Source organism: Ipomoea triloba, chromosome 4 (genome assembly GCF_003576645.1).
Source record: "Ipomoea triloba cultivar NCNSP0323 chromosome 4, ASM357664v1".
NCBI classification, from domain to species: domain Eukaryota; kingdom Viridiplantae; phylum Streptophyta; class Magnoliopsida; order Solanales; family Convolvulaceae; genus Ipomoea; species Ipomoea triloba.
This window is the reverse complement of record NC_044919.1, coordinates 31,193,485-31,211,537: the sequence shown is the minus strand read 5'-3', so window position 1 is coordinate 31,211,537 and position 18,053 is coordinate 31,193,485. Positions and strand designations below refer to the sequence as shown.

The window sequence follows — 18,053 nt, the reverse complement described above, 5'->3', positions numbered from 1 at the left end:
GGGGATTAGGATTATAAAGCAATGTCAGCTAATACAAAATAAGTACAAATTTGGCTCTAAGAATTTACAGCACTGGGATTATAACGCATTGTCAACTACTGAGACACCCTTCAATCTATGGAATCAAAAATCCTTTTTCGGCAATTTATAACATAGTAAGAAAGGAGTATCTTCATGTTCCTGAGTATATATATCATAACTTAAGCATAACACCCATAACATCCATACACTATGAAAGCTATATAGATATAAATACACACAAGCGCAAGGTGACAGAAGAGAGAAAAATGGACGGGAATAGGGGATGCGCGGGGAGAGTAGGCCCACCCTAGAAGAGAAGTTTCTGGGCAGTTTCATTGGGATCCATGGAGCATTCTTTAAGCATCGCATATATCTCCTCCTCGCTGTGATTTCCGGTGATCTCCTAGCCGCTGCTCCTCCACTAACCCCACATGAACTGCTCAGCGTTCCACATGCCCAACTCTCAAATGCCGCAAAAATCCTTTAATATGTCTTTATAAGGCGGACTGGAGCAGAGCAGCGAGCAAGTTTGGCAGTGTTGGGCAGTCGTCGGCGACTCCTCTTCTCCTCCCTTCTCTGCTGGCGACCACCTCCCCTGGTGCGGCAGCGAGCTCCCTCCGACGAGCAGCGGCGGCGATTAGAGTCAGTCTGACGAACCAGCGGCGTAGACGGGCGACTCTCCTCCTCCTCTTCCCTTTTCCGGCGCAATGGCAGTGGGTTAGGAAAAGAGGCTAGGTAATGAAAAAATCATTTTAGCCCCTAACCTAAAGTCTAACTAATTGAAGCTAAACGGAAGGACCATTGTCGGAACAAATTTGAAAGTCAAGTGTCTTTTTTGTCCAAATTAAAAGACGAGGACCAATTTTGGAAAATCAGTATAGTCGGAGGACCATTGCTGGAATTAACTCTTAAAGTAAATACAACCATGTGTGCCACGATGGCATAAGTGGGCTAACGTTGTGAATTTTGATTCACATATATAGCTGGTCAGTTAGATTTTGTGGCAATTCCATTACATAGCTATGGTTGTCTGGTTTTCTAAGCTCTCATAGTGTAAGTACTGGTCAAATAGGTTTTTCCATATTAAAGGAGGTTTGAACTCTCGACCTTTCTTAAGGGGTAAAAGTGTACGGTCACACATGTCAATTAAGCTAGTTATATTGAATTTACTATTTTGATTACTTGATTAGTTAGGTTACATAGATATTTTATCTTGAAAGGAGTGCTGAAGTGGTGATTCTATTACTTTAGAAATTTATCTAGTGCACATTTTCAGGAGTGATTACATGTTTTTTTTTTTTTTTTTTAATCCAAAAAGATATTGGCATTTTTAGGNGAAATTCACATTTTATTCTTCTTCTTATATCAAAACCACTTTTACAATATTATTTTTGCACTTCTTAGCCTAATTATTTTCAAGATTCTTCAATTTTAAAAGCATTTTAATAACTTTCAAATGACTTGTTAGGAACCTGACTCTCGTATAACACACTTAAAACTTAGCACAAATAAAGAAATGCATGATCATTGTATTTAGGTGTATGAAACACACTATCCTAACAAGTTTTTTTTTTTTACTAAGCAACAAATGTAATAAAATTAAAAATTTTGAGATTTTTTTACACACTATCCTATCTCAAAATTTTTAATTTTATTACATTTGTTGCTTAGTAAAAAAATAAAAACTTGTTAGGATAGTGTGTTTCATACACCTAAATACAATGATCATGCATTTCTTTATTTGTGCTAAGTTTTAAGTGTGTTATACGAGAGTCAGGTTCCTAACAAGTCATTTGAAAGTTATTAAAATGCTTTTAAAATTGAAGAATCTTGAAAATAATTAGGCTAAGAAGTGCAAAAATAATATTGTAAAAGTGGTTTTGATATAAGAAGAAGAATAAAATGTGAATTTCATATTTTATCCCTCAAATTTTGATTATTTTTAAATTTTTTCGTCAAATTTAATGGCCAGGGACTAAACTCGCCACTTCGCGAATAACTGAGGGACTAAACTCGCATACGGCCATAACTCAGGGACTGAGTCTACACTACCCCTATAACTCAGGGACTAAAGATGCCATTTTCCCAAGAGAAAATGCATAATTGGATTTTATTTTCATAGCAATGATTGATAATCGGTTATTCTGATTGGGTTTTCTCCTAATTACAGATTTGATCTCAACTTTTCAAACGAATTAAAATTCTTCCCCCATATTGCTTTTTTAACCCCCGAAATGCAAGCGATTGTGTCCCAGAATGCTTCAACCTCTACGCAGCAGTATATTAAGCTCCAGTGCTCCTCTACTCCGTCCTCTTGCTCCTACTTCAATCTCGAAGAGGATTTGTAGCACAATCAGACTTTCTGCTCGAACAATGTGCAACGACGCTTCAGCTAGCATACCTACTCCGCCGGTGGCGAAGAAGGTGAAGCACGAGATGGAGCTTTTCGGCGACGTGAGAGTCGACAACTACTACTGGCTCCGCGACGACCATCGCTCTGATCCTGAGGTTCTCTCTTATCTCAAGGAGGAAAATGACTACACTGATTGCGTCATGTCTGGTCCGTGTGTTCCTCTGTTCGATATCTTATTTGTTGTGTTTTATTCATTTTCTAATCTGAAAAGAACATTGATCTTTCCGTTTAATTTCTTGTTACAAAAAGTAATGAAAAATATGCTAGAGTATTTGGTGGCGTAAAACTTGTTATTGATTATGGACGAGGAAAACGAATTGAAGTATTTGTGGAGTTGAGCTTCAGCTTGTTGCAAGGAAAAGAAGAGATTGGAGATAACTCCTATTAGCTTTTAGAAATAAATTATGTTCTTATGAGTTTTAATGCTTCGTTTGAATTTCAAAGAGTTATCTATTGAATGATATAATAGCATTGTCTAGTATTATTATTTATTGTGTTTTATTAATAGAAAATGCTAATTACCCCTAATTTTGCCACTCACAAATCAACCACTCCATGATGCGGCAAAGGAATATGTGTAGAGTATTTGGTGGCATAAAACTTTGTTATTGGTTATGGATGAGGAAAACAAATTGAAGTATTTGTGGAGTTGAGCTTCAGGTTGTTGCAAGGAAAAGAAGAAGAGCTTGGAAAGCTGGAGATAACTCCTCTTAGCTTTTAGAAATCAATTATTTTGTTATGATTTTTAATGCTACATTTGAATTTCAAAGAGTTACCTATTGAAGGATATAATTGCATTGTCTTGTATTATTATGTGTGATCATCAAATTAACCCCCAGTGATTCTGTTTAAGTTTATCCTGGATAATGGTTTTAAAAAAGTTAGGTGACTTCTTTAGGTACAAAACAATTGGAAGATGAGATTTATGCTGAGATAAGAGCAAGAATCAAGGAAGATGACATTTCAGCACCTATAAGACGGGGGCCTTATTACTACTACCAAAGGACGCTTCAAGGCAAGGAATATGCCCAACACTGTCGACGCCTTGCACCCAATCATGAAGCTTCATTATCTGTTCATGATACCATGCCTACAGGACCTGATGCCCCACCAGAGCATGTAATCCTTGATGAGAATGTCAAAGCTCAAGGCGAAGAATTTTATAGTATCAGTGCTTTTAAAGTAAGGACTTGTTGCTTTAATCCTTTTCTATTGGGCTTTCTGCTTTATTTTTTGGGTTCTATACCTCTGTCTTCCTCACAGTTTCCTTTTCTCAGGTAAGTCCTAATGGTAAGTTGGTGGCATATGCTGAAGACACAATAGGAAATGAAATATATACTGTTCATATTATTGACATTGAATCTCGAGCACCAGTTGGAGAGCCTCTTGTTCGTATGACATCAGAACTCGAGTGGGCAGGTGATGAGGCCCTAGTTTATGTCACAATGGATGAAATTCTTCGGCTTGACAAGGTACAGGTTTTGGCCTTAGACCAATATGCCATGCAGTGACTTTTTTCTACAAAACCCTATCACATTTCTTTCTAGTCTGTATCTTTTGTTTTCATTAGATATGAGGTTTGCTTTAGTTGTCCAACAGATGATGTTTGGTAAAAAACTTTGAGCTGGAAGTCATTGGTTTCCAAGTTTAATTAACACATCTCTTCAGTGAAGGCATAGCATATTGATCCCAATCTCCAAGTTTGCTAATGAAAGATTTTTTTTTTTTCTTCCCTAAGGAGTGTCTTTCTAGAATTGAACAAACTAGCATAAAATATTTTTCAAAAGGGACCAATTTAACTATAAAGTGTGCATAGTGTCCGATAGAATTAATTTGAGAAAGTTTATGGTGATTTTTACTCTTTTTTTTTGTGGGTTTTTTTTGTTTTTGTTTTGTTTTGTTTTTTTTTTTTTTTTTGTTTTTGTTTTGTTTTGTTTTTTTTTTTTTTTTTTTTGGCAATCTCGATAAGTTGCACATTCAAACTTATGTTTTATATTTATGGGTAAAAAGAAATATGCCAAGGTGCACAGTTGATGATGTTTCTCAATCTACATAGTTCTTATGTCCCTTACATAGGAGCCAAAATTAAAGTTTTCTATTTTGTGGTAGGCTTATTTTTGTATTACTCAAGACCTATTAGGTAAAGTTATAAATGAAATTTCTTTTGTTGATATTACATTTTGTAGGTGTGGCTGCACAGGTTGGGAACAGACCAAGCTCATGACACCTGCCTTTATCATGAAAAGGATGACATATTTTCATTGGATCTTCGGGCATCTGAGAGCAAGAAATATTTGTTTGTAGCATCCGAGAGTAAAACTACAAGATTTGTGTTCTATCTAGACATTTCAAAACTTGATGATGGATTATTAGCTTTGACACATCGAGTAAATGGAATTGAAACATATGTTAGTCATCGTGGAAATCACTTTTTTATCCAGAGGAAGAGTGATGAATGTTTTAACTCAGAATTGATTGCATGCCCTGTGGAGAATATATCAGCAACAAGTGTTCTTCTTCCTCACAGGCCAAGGTAATAACTCAACATTTATGCTTATATAGGAAGCAACCTTAATTTTATCTTTAACAGTGCTTTAAGTGTTGGTTTTTTCACCTGTCTGTATATAGTACTGTTAAAAAATATTAATGGCAATATTAAAATTATGATGGATGGATGTTTGTCTCTTGTCATCATAAGCATAGTGGTGTTTTCTTTTGGTTCCTTTTATTTATTTTCATTTTTTTTGGAGGACGTCTTGCCCTATGATAGTTCTCTTTGTGATTTTTTTTTAGGAGTGGCAGTGGTTAGAAAAATACTCTCCACTTTGCGTACATCACTGTACTCATATATAAAACAAAAATTTACTTTATACTTGTTAATGGTTTTCCATGATGCTCAAGATATTCATACTTTGAAGCAATTCAGTGATCATAATTAGCTTTTCTGCAGCATAAAGATCCAGGAAATGCAACTTTTCAGTGACCATCTTGCTGTTTACGAGCGTGAAAATGGTCTGCCTAAAATAACTGTATATCGCCTTCCTGCTGCTGGGGAGCCACTGGAAGAACTTCAAGGTGGTAGGGTTGTTGATTTTGTTGATCCAATATACTCCGTGGATCCATCAGAATCACAGTTTTCATCCAGCATTCTAAGGTTTTTCTATAGTTCCCTAAAAACTCCTCCTTCTGTATATGACTATGACATGGACACAGGAGTTTCTGTTTTGAAGAAGATTGATCCGGTGAGTTATTAGAGAGGTCATGAATGATCGTGAGTTGTAATTAACAACATTTAAATCCTACATGGCTGAGTCATTGCATCCGATGCATCCCTGAATCAGTTTTGCATCTTACTTCCACTCTTTTAGCTGTTTTATGAAGTTCCACAAAACATGGTTGATTTTTGGAACAATTTAAATGGCTGTTGCTGTTTGTACTTTTGGACTTTTTCTTTTCCTAAGAGAAAGAAGAAAGAAGGATCATTTTTATTTCTCTATAGTTTCATATGTTCAGTCATAATAATTTACTGTATCATATGATTCAGGTATTGGGTGGATTTGATTCATCAAATTATGTGACTGAAAGGCAACAGGCTACTGCCTCAGATGGCACTGAAATACCTATATCAATTACTTATAAGAAGAACCTTGTGAAGCTTGACGGTTCAGATCCACTTCTTCTTTACGGTTATGGGTCATATGAGGTATTGCATTATTAATGTGGATAAAGTACTATTGCTTGAGTGTAATTCAAAAATTCCTTATTGCTCTGTTTTGAAATAAAGTTGTCTGTTTCTTTCTTTGATGGGGTTGTGATTGCGAGTTTTCTGACTTCTCTCTCTTGAATGGGTATACCTCTGCATCATTTATATGAAGGCTCAATTAAAAAAAAAGAAAAAGAAATTGGAAGGGCTTTAAATTGAATTTATTTAGGGTTTAATGTACCACAAATTTGCTTTATCCATATAACACTTGCTAATGTCACTTACTGAACAGGTTTGCATTGATCCCTATTTTAAGGCATCAAGATTGTCCTTGTTGGACCGAGGGTTCATTTATGCAATTGCTCATATTCGTGGGGGTGGTGAAATGGGGAGACAGTGGTACGAAAATGGGAAACTGCTGAAGAAGAAAAATACTTTCACAGATTTTATTGCTTGCGCAGAGCACTTGATTGAAAAGAAATATTGCAACAAAGAAAAGCTTTGCATCAATGGTAGAAGTGCTGGAGGATTGCTAATTGGTGCTGTGCTCACTATGCGCCCTGATTTATTTAAGGCAGCTGTTGCTGAAGTGCCTTTTGTAGATATTTTAACCACAATGCTTGACCCAACTATTCCTCTAACAACTTCTGAGTGGGAGGTTAGCTTCTTTACTGTTTTACCTCTTATCAACTACTCCATAGTACATATTCTTTTACAGGTTTGGACTAGGCTAGTGATTTTCATTATCATTTTTGTCTGTGTTGTGGGGGTGGTGGTTATACATGAGTGTAATCTCCTTGTGTTGCTGCAGGAATGGGGTGATCCTCGTAAAGAAGAATATTATTTCTACATGAAGTCATATTCTCCTGTTGATAATGTAAGTGGCTGATGACCCCCGTCATCTTCCCAAATGTTTAATAATAACTACTTCCTGCAAAGTTAATTACTGGAAAAAGTTATTGTATTTATGTGATTACACTGTACTCTGATTATCATTCATCTCGTGTCTCTTTTATTTTTGTTTCACAGGTCAAGCCACAATGTTACCCAGCTATTCTTCTTACAACTGGTTTATATGGTAAGTGGATTACTTTATTTACAATCTACCTACACACATCTTTCTGAGGTTCTACTTTATTTACTCTGGCTGATTATCCAATATCATTTTGAGAATAAAATCAGCTTTTCGCCTTTTCATGACATTGATGCTCAATAATCTAATAGTTAGATAATTTTTTTTTTTAATTTTTTTTTTATATCTTATGTTTTGTCATAACCAAGGATCTTGGCACTCAATTACCATATCAGCTTGTAGTTCTTGTGTTAATTGCAAACTTCAATTTGGGTGGTAGAATTAGAATTGCCAAAGATATAATTGTTGCCCAAATGGTTCTTATTTGATAGGTGGATGCATGTTGGTAGAAATCACTGAATTGAAAATTTGATGTTATATTGGGGTCTGTTCAAAACACTTTTACCTTCTGGATTTAAATATTTAATATGAGCTTTGGTATATCATGACAGATCCACGTGTTCTCTACTCGGAACCAGCAAAATTTGTAGCCAAGTTGAGGGATATGAAGACTGATGACAATATGCTATTGTTCAAATGTGAATGCAGTGCTGGGCACTTTTCAAAATCAGGAAGGTATGTTATTTTAACTCCCTTGAAAGCTTGTGCTGCTCTCCTACTCCCTTCTGCAGACCATTAAAAGTATTTTGAATCCGTGTTGAGCATATATAATATATAAAAATGATAAATGTGTAATCTCATTATAAGCTTAGCTTAATCTTGTAGTTAATACGAAATACATCATTCAATTTGGTGACAAAAAGTCATCGTTATGGCACTCATTCTAATTGCCAATTTTTTTGGCTTGGTGCAGGTTTGAAAAGCTCAAGGAAGTTGCCTTCACGTATGCTTTCATTTTGAAGGCTTTAAGCATGATTCCCTCACCAGGCTCCAAGACCAACTGATAAAGTTACATTCGCCATTCGGGGATACTATCTTAGGGGGTGTATTCCATCATAACTTTCATAGAATTTTAAAGACTTTTATAAACTTTAAAAGTTTGGAGGTATTCAATTCAAACTTTTAGAAAGTATTTAAAAGTCATGCGGTATTCGATCAAGATTTTTAAAAGAGTTTTTAAAAGTCATGTGGTATTCAATTAGAACTTTTAAAGAATCTTTAAAAGTCATGTGGTATTCAAAAAGTTATGAATTTGTAAGGATTTTTTAATTTTAGAACTTCTGTAGACTTTTATATACTTTTTTTTCTCAAATATAAATAATTGAATCCAACCCCCAACCTTAAGATTTCAAAATTTTCTTTCTGCCAACACTGAAGGTTTCTCTCTCTCTCTCTCTCTCTATATTTAAACTCTATTTTTTCTCCTTATTTAAAATTTTAAACTTTATAAACCTTATACCTAAATTAAATAAATTATTTTTTCTTCATTATCCTATATTTTCTACATACCTAAACTCTATCAATTTTTCTCTCTCCTAAACTTTACAATCTTCCTCTAAAGATTCAAAATAATATTATTTTTATTTCATTGTTGCTTGTATATTTTGATTTTTNATGTGATTACACTGTACTCTGATTATCATTCATCTCGTGTCTCTTTTATTTTTGTTTCACAGGTCAAGCCACAATGTTACCCAGCTATTCTTCTTACAACTGGTTTATATGGTAAGTGGATTACTTTATTTACAATCTACCTACACACATCTTTCTGAGGTTCTACTTTATTTACTCTGGCTGATTATCCAATATCATTTTGAGAATAAAATCAGCTTTTCGCCTTTTCATGACATTGATGCTCAATAATCTAATAGTTAGATAATTTTTTTTTTTAATTTTTTTTTTATATCTTATGTTTTGTCATAACCAAGGATCTTGGCACTCAATTACCATATCAGCTTGTAGTTCTTGTGTTAATTGCAAACTTCAATTTGGGTGGTAGAATTAGAATTGCCAAAGATATAATTGTTGCCCAAATGGTTCTTATTTGATAGGTGGATGCATGTTGGTAGAAATCACTGAATTGAAAATTTGATGTTATATTGGGGTCTGTTCAAAACACTTTTACCTTCTGGATTTAAATATTTAATATGAGCTTTGGTATATCATGACAGATCCACGTGTTCTCTACTCGGAACCAGCAAAATTTGTAGCCAAGTTGAGGGATATGAAGACTGATGACAATATGCTATTGTTCAAATGTGAATGCAGTGCTGGGCACTTTTCAAAATCAGGAAGGTATGTTATTTTAACTCCCTTGAAAGCTTGTGCTGCTCTCCTACTCCCTTCTGCAGACCATTAAAAGTATTTTGAATCCGTGTTGAGCATATATAATATATAAAAATGATAAATGTGTAATCTCATTATAAGCTTAGCTTAATCTTGTAGTTAATACGAAATACATCATTCAATTTGGTGACAAAAAGTCATCGTTATGGCACTCATTCTAATTGCCAATTTTTTTGGCTTGGTGCAGGTTTGAAAAGCTCAAGGAAGTTGCCTTCACGTATGCTTTCATTTTGAAGGCTTTAAGCATGATTCCCTCACCAGGCTCCAAGACCAACTGATAAAGTTACATTCGCCATTCGGGGATACTATCTTAGGGGGTGTATTCCATCATAACTTTCATAGAATTTTAAAGACTTTTATAAACTTTAAAAGTTTGGAGGTATTCAATTCAAACTTTTAGAAAGTATTTAAAAGTCATGCGGTATTCGATCAAGATTTTTAAAAGAGTTTTTAAAAGTCATGTGGTATTCAATTAGAACTTTTAAAGAATCTTTAAAAGTCATGTGGTATTCAAAAAGTTATGAATTTGTAAGGATTTTTTAATTTTAGAACTTCTGTAGACTTTTATATACTTTTTTTTCTCAAATATAAATAATTGAATCCAACCCCCAACCTTAAGATTTCAAAATTTTCTTTCTGCCAACACTGAAGGTTTCTCTCTCTCTCTCTCTCTCTATATTTAAACTCTATTTTTTCTCCTTATTTAAAATTTTAAACTTTATAAACCTTATACCTAAATTAAATAAATTATTTTTTCTTCATTATCCTATATTTTCTACATACCTAAACTCTATCAATTTTTCTCTCTCCTAAACTTTACAATCTTCCTCTAAAGATTCAAAATAATATTATTTTTATTTCATTGTTGCTTGTATATATTCAAAATAATATTATTTTTATTTCATTGTTGCTTGTATATTTTGATTTTTTTTTCTATGAAATTTTTATCCCTAACTTCTAAACTTTTTCTCCTAAATACATGAACAGTATCCCTAACTTCTAAACTTTTTCTCCTAAATACATGAACAGAGTAAATTTTTTATCTATCACCGTCAACTTTTACTATATGTTTCATAATATTCATGTTTATTCGTAATATATTTTTTCTTTTTTTCTTTTTAACAATATGCTATTACGAATAGTGAACTATTGTTCGCAATAGCAATTTGAGGCTACAAAGAGAAGCACCTTGTTGTTGTTAGCAGTCCCATATTGTTATTGCAAATAATAGCTCTTTGTTTGATACCTAGCAGTATATTAAATATAATTTTTATATATATTATTAATTTTTTATTTTATTTTATGCAACTAGTAATTATATTTTTTTAAATATTAATTTCTCAAGAAAAAATAATTATATTTTTAAATATTTTATTTGAACAATTCTATAACTATAAATTTTAGTGTTTAATATTGTTATGAATTGCTTATGAAAGTTTGTAAGCATGTATTCAATTTAGAATTTTAATGACTTTTGTAGACTTTTTAAAATAAAAAAGTTGATAAAAGTTTATGCAAGTTTTTTATACAGACTTTTACAAAGCCTTACAAAGTTTTAAAAAGTTTTGAACGACTCTATGAAAGTCAATAAAAGTTTATTAAAATCTACCATTTGAAAAGTTTTTAAAAATCTACAAAAGTCATGATTGAATACACCCCCCTTAATCTTTTCTCTAGTTTTATTTGTTTTTTTGATGATGTGTCTTTTGTATGGAACACCTTCTCATTCAACTGTTAGGGTGTGTTTGGTTCATGTGTTTACATATTAGGAATGTGAATCAAAATCATAGTTAGTGTTTGGTCGACAACTTTTTAAAACACAACTATGGATTTGATTACCTCAATTAAAAATTCATTCCTTAATCTAAAAATGTATCATTCCATCTTATTGGTAATATGATTCTTAAATTTGTATTAGTGCTTTTAGATTTTTGTTTTGATTTTTTTTTTCATATTGGTGTTTTGAATGTCATTATATTATGATCAATTGTTTTGATTTTTTGTTTTTGTATTTCTAAAACCTTTATTCACATTATAGGTCATATATAATATAATCAAACATTAATATTGATAATCATTTCAACTTTACCTTACTAAGTAAACGTGCAATATATTTTTATCAAAAGTCATATTATTATCAAGTACTACGTATTTGATTCTCATTCTGATCACTCTTATAGAAGTTGTCATTGCAAGTTCAGACATATTATATCGAACTTATCCAAAACGCAGTACTTATACTGTGGACCATGGGTCATGGTTGATATTGCAGTTGTGTTGAAAGGATATTGTAGTTGTGTTGAAAGGATATTGCAGTTGTGTTGAAAAGGAACTGCAGTTGTGCGGAACAGAGGCCGTGTCATTCATCTGGAACTGCAGTTATGTTGAACGGATACTGCAGTTGTGTTAAAAAGATACTGCAGCTGTGTTGAACGGATACTGCAGTTGTGTGGAACGGATGAACGGTCTCTGTTCCATGCAACTGCAGTTTCCTTTCAACACAACTGCAGTATCCGTTCAACACAACTGCAGTATCAGTTATGATCATGGTCCACAATGCATTGTGAACCATGGTCCACGATATAATTTGCCTCCAAAACGGCTACCATTAGTTGAAGTTCATGATCACATAGTTAAAATTAACTTTAAATATTTAACATAATCAAATCTGTAAATCTGAATAAGCTTCTTCATCCACGCCACATGCACTTCAGAATCAACCAAAGCAATTCTATTTTACACCAACATCACATGCAATTTCAATCGGCAAACCATCACGTAATTGGGGAATAATTAACTAGCTTAATCAAGTCAATAATTAAGAAACGAATTAGGCATTTAGACATAGCTAATTAATATGATCAGCCCAAGCCAATAGATAAAACAAATTACTGCGGGCCCAATTAACCTGCTAAATGCCCAGCACTCCAGCAGCGGCCTCGTACGACGTCGTGCTGTTAATTGTACCTACCACTCACCGCATAACAAGGTATTCTTCGTTCAGCAAGACAACAGGGTTCTTCTCCGAACGATCATCTGACTCAAAACTCGTAAGATTCCGGAATTGATTGTCTTTCCCTCTGCTCCACCAGAGAATTAGAGAGGTACCCATCGGACTGATTCCATCCGGTGCTTTTTAATTTTATATGCACTACGCTTATGTATGTCTACTTCAATTCGCAGTGTGTTTATGCTTCTCTTAGGTGTTCGATGAATTGCTTCATAGAAGAGCTTTTTTTTTTGTTCATTTTCATGTTTTATGTATGCATGCATTCGAGGTTAAAATTATTCTGGCGTTCCTCTTCTCTAGGAAAGAACAGTTTAAGTCTATCAGAATATTTGAGCTGATAGTCACAATTAGTTATTAGTATTACTCCGTAATCTTATTATCATTGAACATTGATTACATTCAGATAGTGTGCTGACTTGTCTGTCAGGTTCTATTTAGACTGTAATGTCTTCAGAAAAGAGTATAATTGATATCAAGTCATGGGATGGTACCATTTCATTTGGAGAGTTCTATGCCACCGCTTGTGCATTTGCTGAGCAGTGGAAGAAGTTTAGCTCTGGTCTTCCTCAATGGTCATGGGTGAAATGTCCAAAGCCTCATGGGGTTCCTGCCACCAGTGTTAGTCACTATACATATTTTGCTTGCTTCTGCCTTGCTGGAACTTTTGATATATTTATGTAATGAATTTTCCTAATTATTTCCCGTTATTTTATCAGGTAGAAGGATATCTATGCATGGATGGTGCAATTCTTCCCAGGTCTACAATGGTATGTGCTTCATACTTTAATTTAATATTTAGCAGTTTAGCCACCTTCTGGAGAGCAAGACTTCGCACAGAGATACTTTAGTAATGTCGTTAAATTTTTTCTCTCTCTATAGGAAGATAATCATGAATGTGGTGATGGTGGAGTAGAAGAGATGGTTTGCTTGGCGGAAGAGGAGTTAATTGATAGTGCTGTATTGGTATGTAGATTCTGTTTGTACTGGTGTTTTGGAAATTTTCCTTTACACTTTATGTTATCCATTATCTTTCATTTAACAACTTTCATTTTTATTTTCCTCTGTAAGAGTCTCGCCTTGAAAAATAAGAGAGAAACATATGGTGGGTGTATAAGGTCATGGGTTAGACTAGCTAATTAATTGGATTCGGTCTTTTAGTGTGGTTTGGCTCATGTGTATTATAGCCTAGTTGAGTGATCTTGAACCAATCTTAAATTATAACATCCTCCAAAGATTTAATCGATCCTCATCTGAGCCTGATGTTTCTCTTTTGAAGGTTCAACAGCACAAGCATGAAAGGTGCCACTATGACTTCCATGTTGTGTACAGCTTATCTTATAGGGTTCCTGTGCTATACTTCCGTGCATATTGGAGTGGTATGTTTCATTCTACATATTTGGTGCTCAAAACAGTAGGTCATTTGGTTGTATGGATTACGTTCTTCCCCTCTAAAACCCTTTGAGTGCTTAACATTGTCTCTGTTAATGTCATATTATCAACTCAAAGTAGTGATCAGGTTTGAAGCAGTGTTGTAACAACATATTATGACTATGAGGCTATAAGCTCATCATCATTTGAAGTCCAGGCAAAGTTGTTATATTCTAAAACACACATTAAGGGTGTGTTTGGTAGCCCGGAAAATGATTTCTGGAAATCATTTTCCGGGCTTTTGGTGTTTGGCAGTGTCTGGAAAATGCAGTCAACGGAAAACAATTTCCGTTGACCAAGGAAAATGAGGCCATTTTTCCGGAAAATGACTTCCGGAAATCCGGAAGTCATTTTCCGGACTTGACTTGACTTCAACAATTATTTTGGCCAAAATGGCCACATATGTTACTTTTTAAAAGAAATATTATTATTTTATATATTATTATTATTATTATTTTATATTTTAAAAAAAAAATTTAAAATGTAAAATTATACAATTTAATTCATTTTCCAGAAAATGAACCAAACACACAAAGACAGTTTTCCAAAATGCAACCAAACACCGGAAATGAAACTGTTTTCCGGAAAATGACTCATTTTCCAGAAGTCATTTTCATACTTTCCAAACACACCCTAAGTTTACTTGCAATGAACAGTATCAAGTCTGGTGTTTGATTTATCCTGGGATAGAAATAATGCACCGATCTTTCTTTTATCCGTAGATGGACAACCTTTGGCATTGGGTGATGTGGAAAATGACATCCCTGCAAGCACACTACGAGAGCTAAACGTATCCAAATGGACCTTTATAACTCAGGAGGTTATTACTCATTTCAACATTGTTATCTCTAGTTTTTTTCATCCCTGTAGTTTTAACGAGCCATTTAGAAGATCAGCATTCAGCATGATAGGGTGTTCATCAATTACAATTTGCATTTCAATCTCTTTATTTAGCTTCATCTTGTACGATACTTCCCCTTCCTTCCCCCCATTTGTCAGATCATAAACTGGTACACGATAAATTCTTGAAATCAATGCAGGAGCACCCATACTTGAATCGACCATGGTTCACCTTACATCCATGCGGGACTAGTGAGTGGATGAAGCTTCTATTTACTAGCGACGCCTCTGCAGTGGCGCTGGGCAGAGTGGCTGTCGACAGATATCTAGTGTCGTGGTTCTCAGTTGTTGCACAGGTTTTTGGTCTCAAACTTCCCTTTGAAATGTTTAGCAACTCTTGTCAGCCATAGTTAACTTCTGCCTATACGCATTTTCAAGCATGTATATGGTTGTATTGTAACATCATTTTTATCGCATTCTTGTTTAAACACATCAATACTAACACTAATGATGGCAGTTTCACTCAAGCTCAACCAGAAACAGGGACGGGACTTCATGCCATCCGGTTGACATCCCCAATTAACACGCAAAATTAATCCCTTGTAAATAGGGGTGTGCATAATTCGGTGAAATTGTTGCTAACCGATTGAACCCTAAATTTTGGTTATTTTGTCCCATCCTGTTGACATTCTTAATCAGCATACCAAATGAATCCCTTGTAAATAAATGTGTGTATAATTCGGTGAAAATGTAGTTAACTGATCAAACCCATAATTTTGGTTAGTTATTTGTGTCATTCTGTTGACATTCTTAATCAACACACATAATGAATGATGAATCCCTTGTAAATAAGGGTGCGCACAGTTCGTATAAATATTTCTGTTAATATGTTTTGGTCTGATTAATAGTCAAGATTTTTTATTTTTTATTTTTAAAAAAAAAGTCAAAAGAATTTTTAAGAATTCCGATTAATATTTAACGAATTAACACGTATATGGCCTATACCAATTGACAAAAGGAAAACGACTCCGCTACTTTAACCAAAATCGAAAAAGATAAAAACAAAGACTCTGTGACTTTAACCATCCAAAAAAAAAAAAAAAAAGAGCAAAAATTAAATTTAAAAAGAAAAAATCCGTGATCCAAAAAGTTGACATATTTTTTTTTTTTTAGAGAAAAAAGCTTAAATTCAAGACTTATTATATGATTATTAAATGTGATTTATGTAATCAAATTATGAGTTGGTTTGAGCGTATACGTATTAAATCCTTCATTTGTCTCTATTATTGTTCACACTATTCATTTGTTCACATTATTCATAATGCAATAGTTCACAAATTACACATAAAAAATTGATTTGTAATTTTAAGTTTATTCTATCCACTTGATTATTCTTTTCAAGTATAAAACTATTCAATTTATTTTTTTGATAATTAAAGAAACTCATAACTATTATTCGATTGTGTGTATTGAGTAAATCTTTTTCATATATAAAAATACTCAATTCTTTTAGATGAAAAAAAAATCATGGTTATTATCTAATGATGTGAACTTGATCTTTCATACAAAAAAATCATATTCCACCTAACTAAATCACACTTTTTTGGACAAATTTTTTCTTGTCTCATTTTATGTGTCTAATTTGGTTAACGAGACTTGATTGAAATTATTTTTAATTTTATTATTTGTAATGTTAAATTTATTATTAGTATATGCAATTTATATATTTAAAAATTACATTAAAAGTACTATTAAATATACAAAATTAAATTTAAAAATATTAAAGAAAATAAATAATTAAGAAAGTTTTTTTTTTTTGAGTACAATTAAGAAAGTTTATTTGACCTATAATAGTAATGAGAGATAAGATGTGAGAAGAAAGTAGTAAATTTTAGTTAATGTAGTTGATGCTAAGTCTGGAACATAAAGACAGGGATTTTCTAACTAATTGAGCCCTTCCGTGTTCTTCTCGCTCCATGAAATCCGATTCCATTCTCTCACCTACTTCCAAAACACAGAAATCAAATGTGTAAAGCAAAAAGTTTCCCCCTTTTTTAATTTCATTAGCTCACCTTTTTTCCTTTCGCATCAATCCAATACATCAAAACCCTTGAAGCAATCAGAATCTCCGATCGAGTATTAGCTTTTAGCTCAAACAACAATCAGTATCTCAATAATCAGTTCAGACGCCATGGATGAGTAATAATTACTTCCCTTTTATGCATTTTGATTCATCTTTTCCATACCGTCGTTGATTTTTGCTGGGATTGTTAACAAAAATGTGTGAAACTTTGACAGATCTGAGTCATACCCGTATTACTCCTCCCCGCAACCCGGAAGAGGCGGCGGCGCCTCGACGCCGTCGTCGTCGTCCACCACGAGCGTCCACGTGACGGCGCTGGACGGGCTAGTGAACGTGAACTCCCTCTTCACCGTCGCGGTGTTCGTGGGGCTATCCCTAGCGACTCCGGGGCAGAAAAGCCTGGAAGAGCGGTCCAATTGCGACGCGGGGATCGATGTGGTGAAGAAACTCCTAGTTTTCGAGGTTGTGTCTTTCAGCTTTTTCCTGTTCTCTTCCCTGGTGGCTCAGGGGCTGAAATTGGCGATTAATTTGCTGAACAGCAAGGATGCGGATGAGGCGTTTAGGGCGCATGTGAACGCGAAGGTTCTGAGGCTTGGGATGGTGGGGTCGGCGGTTGGGTCGGTGATGGGGTGCCTGTTCTTGATGCTTTCGATGGTGAATGTGATTGAGATCCGGCTGGGGATGCTGTCTTGTGGGAGCAAATCGGCTGTTCATACTGTGGCGGTTTTGGTGATTCTGGTTACCTCTGCTCTTCTTGTTTATATTTCAACTGTCATTTATGCTTTTCTGCACTGAACCATTTGTTTCTGCAATTCATCATTTGTATGAGTAGTAGTTTTAGGTGTGTGTTGTTGTTGTCTCATTTCATACATATTTCGTATGGCTTCAAGCTTCACAGCCCTAGCTTTTAAGTTGTATTGAATGTCACTGGAAATACAACGATCGAATTCTTCAGTTTTTCATTTTTGGAGACTTTAAATGGGAGAATTGTACTAGAAAATGCGAATTTTCGGTTTTCGTTTATGGATTTTGAAGGTTGTTTGCTGGAGATTGGAATGGAGGATTTGGCAGCTAAGCTGTGTGCAGGGTGATGTGATTCCATTTTGTACATAGAGATTCCTAGTACTAACCAGGAATCTCCGGGTTGTTTTTTTAGTGTAGTGATTTATGTGCTATTATATCATAGTGAAATTTATTTAGTTCACACTTTTCTTATGTTATGGTGGCTGCCACTGA

General features: G+C 34.2%; 3 protein-coding genes and 1 long non-coding RNA gene across 5 annotated transcripts; all 4 read left to right on the top strand.

The window, feature by feature from the left end:
- The first annotated feature begins 2,250 nt into the window (after positions 1-2,250).
- LOC116016976 (protease 2) lies at positions 2,251-8,269 on the top strand. The gene is made up of 11 exons (XM_031257463.1): positions 2,251-2,581; positions 3,333-3,616; positions 3,712-3,906; positions 4,621-4,967; positions 5,385-5,676; positions 5,979-6,137; positions 6,430-6,795; positions 6,949-7,014; positions 7,167-7,215; positions 7,662-7,785; positions 8,024-8,269. Exons 1-11 carry the CDS (start codon positions 2,278-2,280, stop codon positions 8,112-8,114), a joined length of 2,277 nt encoding a protein of 758 aa, XP_031113323.1. The 5' UTR covers positions 2,251-2,277; the 3' UTR covers positions 8,115-8,269.
- Positions 8,270-8,774: 505 nt separating this feature from the next.
- On the top strand, positions 8,775-9,889 carry LOC116017699. Its single transcript, XR_004097948.1, has 3 exons — positions 8,775-8,835; positions 9,282-9,405; positions 9,644-9,889. It is a non-coding gene; the product is annotated as an uncharacterized LOC116017699 (long non-coding RNA).
- Positions 9,890-12,414: 2,525 nt separating this feature from the next.
- On the top strand, positions 12,415-15,583 carry LOC116016995 (ubiquitin-like-conjugating enzyme ATG10). 2 transcript variants are annotated; one of them, XM_031257489.1, is made up of 7 exons: positions 12,415-12,560; positions 12,905-13,084; positions 13,183-13,233; positions 13,346-13,429; positions 13,743-13,842; positions 14,617-14,714; positions 14,935-15,583. In XM_031257489.1, exons 2-7 carry the CDS (start codon positions 12,911-12,913, stop codon positions 15,142-15,144), a joined length of 717 nt encoding a protein of 238 aa, XP_031113349.1. In that variant the 5' UTR covers positions 12,415-12,560; positions 12,905-12,910; the 3' UTR covers positions 15,145-15,583. The 2 variants fall into 2 exon arrangements, with proteins under 2 accessions (XP_031113349.1, XP_031113348.1); XM_031257488.1 differs by having other exon boundaries at positions 12,417-12,560; positions 12,894-13,084.
- Positions 15,584-16,635: 1,052 nt separating this feature from the next.
- On the top strand, positions 16,636-18,021 carry LOC116015268. The gene is made up of 2 exons (XM_031255299.1): positions 16,636-16,933; positions 17,033-18,021. Exons 1-2 carry the CDS (start codon positions 16,926-16,928, stop codon positions 17,610-17,612), a joined length of 588 nt encoding a protein of 195 aa, XP_031111159.1. The 5' UTR covers positions 16,636-16,925; the 3' UTR covers positions 17,613-18,021.
- The last annotated feature ends 32 nt before the right edge of the window (positions 18,022-18,053 follow it).

Coding starts and splice junctions, on each gene's coding strand:
- LOC116016976 (XM_031257463.1), top strand. CDS start 2,278: ATGCTTCAACCTCTACGCAGCAGTATATTAAGCTCCAGTGCTCCTCTA. Junction 5,677..5,978: donor TTTTGAAGAAGATTGATCCG/GTGAGTTATTAG, acceptor CATATGATTCAG/GTATTGGGTGGATTTGATTC. Junction 6,138..6,429: donor ACGGTTATGGGTCATATGAG/GTATTGCATTAT, acceptor CTTACTGAACAG/GTTTGCATTGATCCCTATTT.
- LOC116016995 (XM_031257489.1), top strand. CDS start 12,911: ATGTCTTCAGAAAAGAGTATAATTGATATCAAGTCATGGGATGGTACC. Junction 13,430..13,742: donor TAATTGATAGTGCTGTATTG/GTATGTAGATTC, acceptor TCTCTTTTGAAG/GTTCAACAGCACAAGCATGA. Junction 13,843..14,616: donor CTTCCGTGCATATTGGAGTG/GTATGTTTCATT, acceptor TTTTATCCGTAG/ATGGACAACCTTTGGCATTG.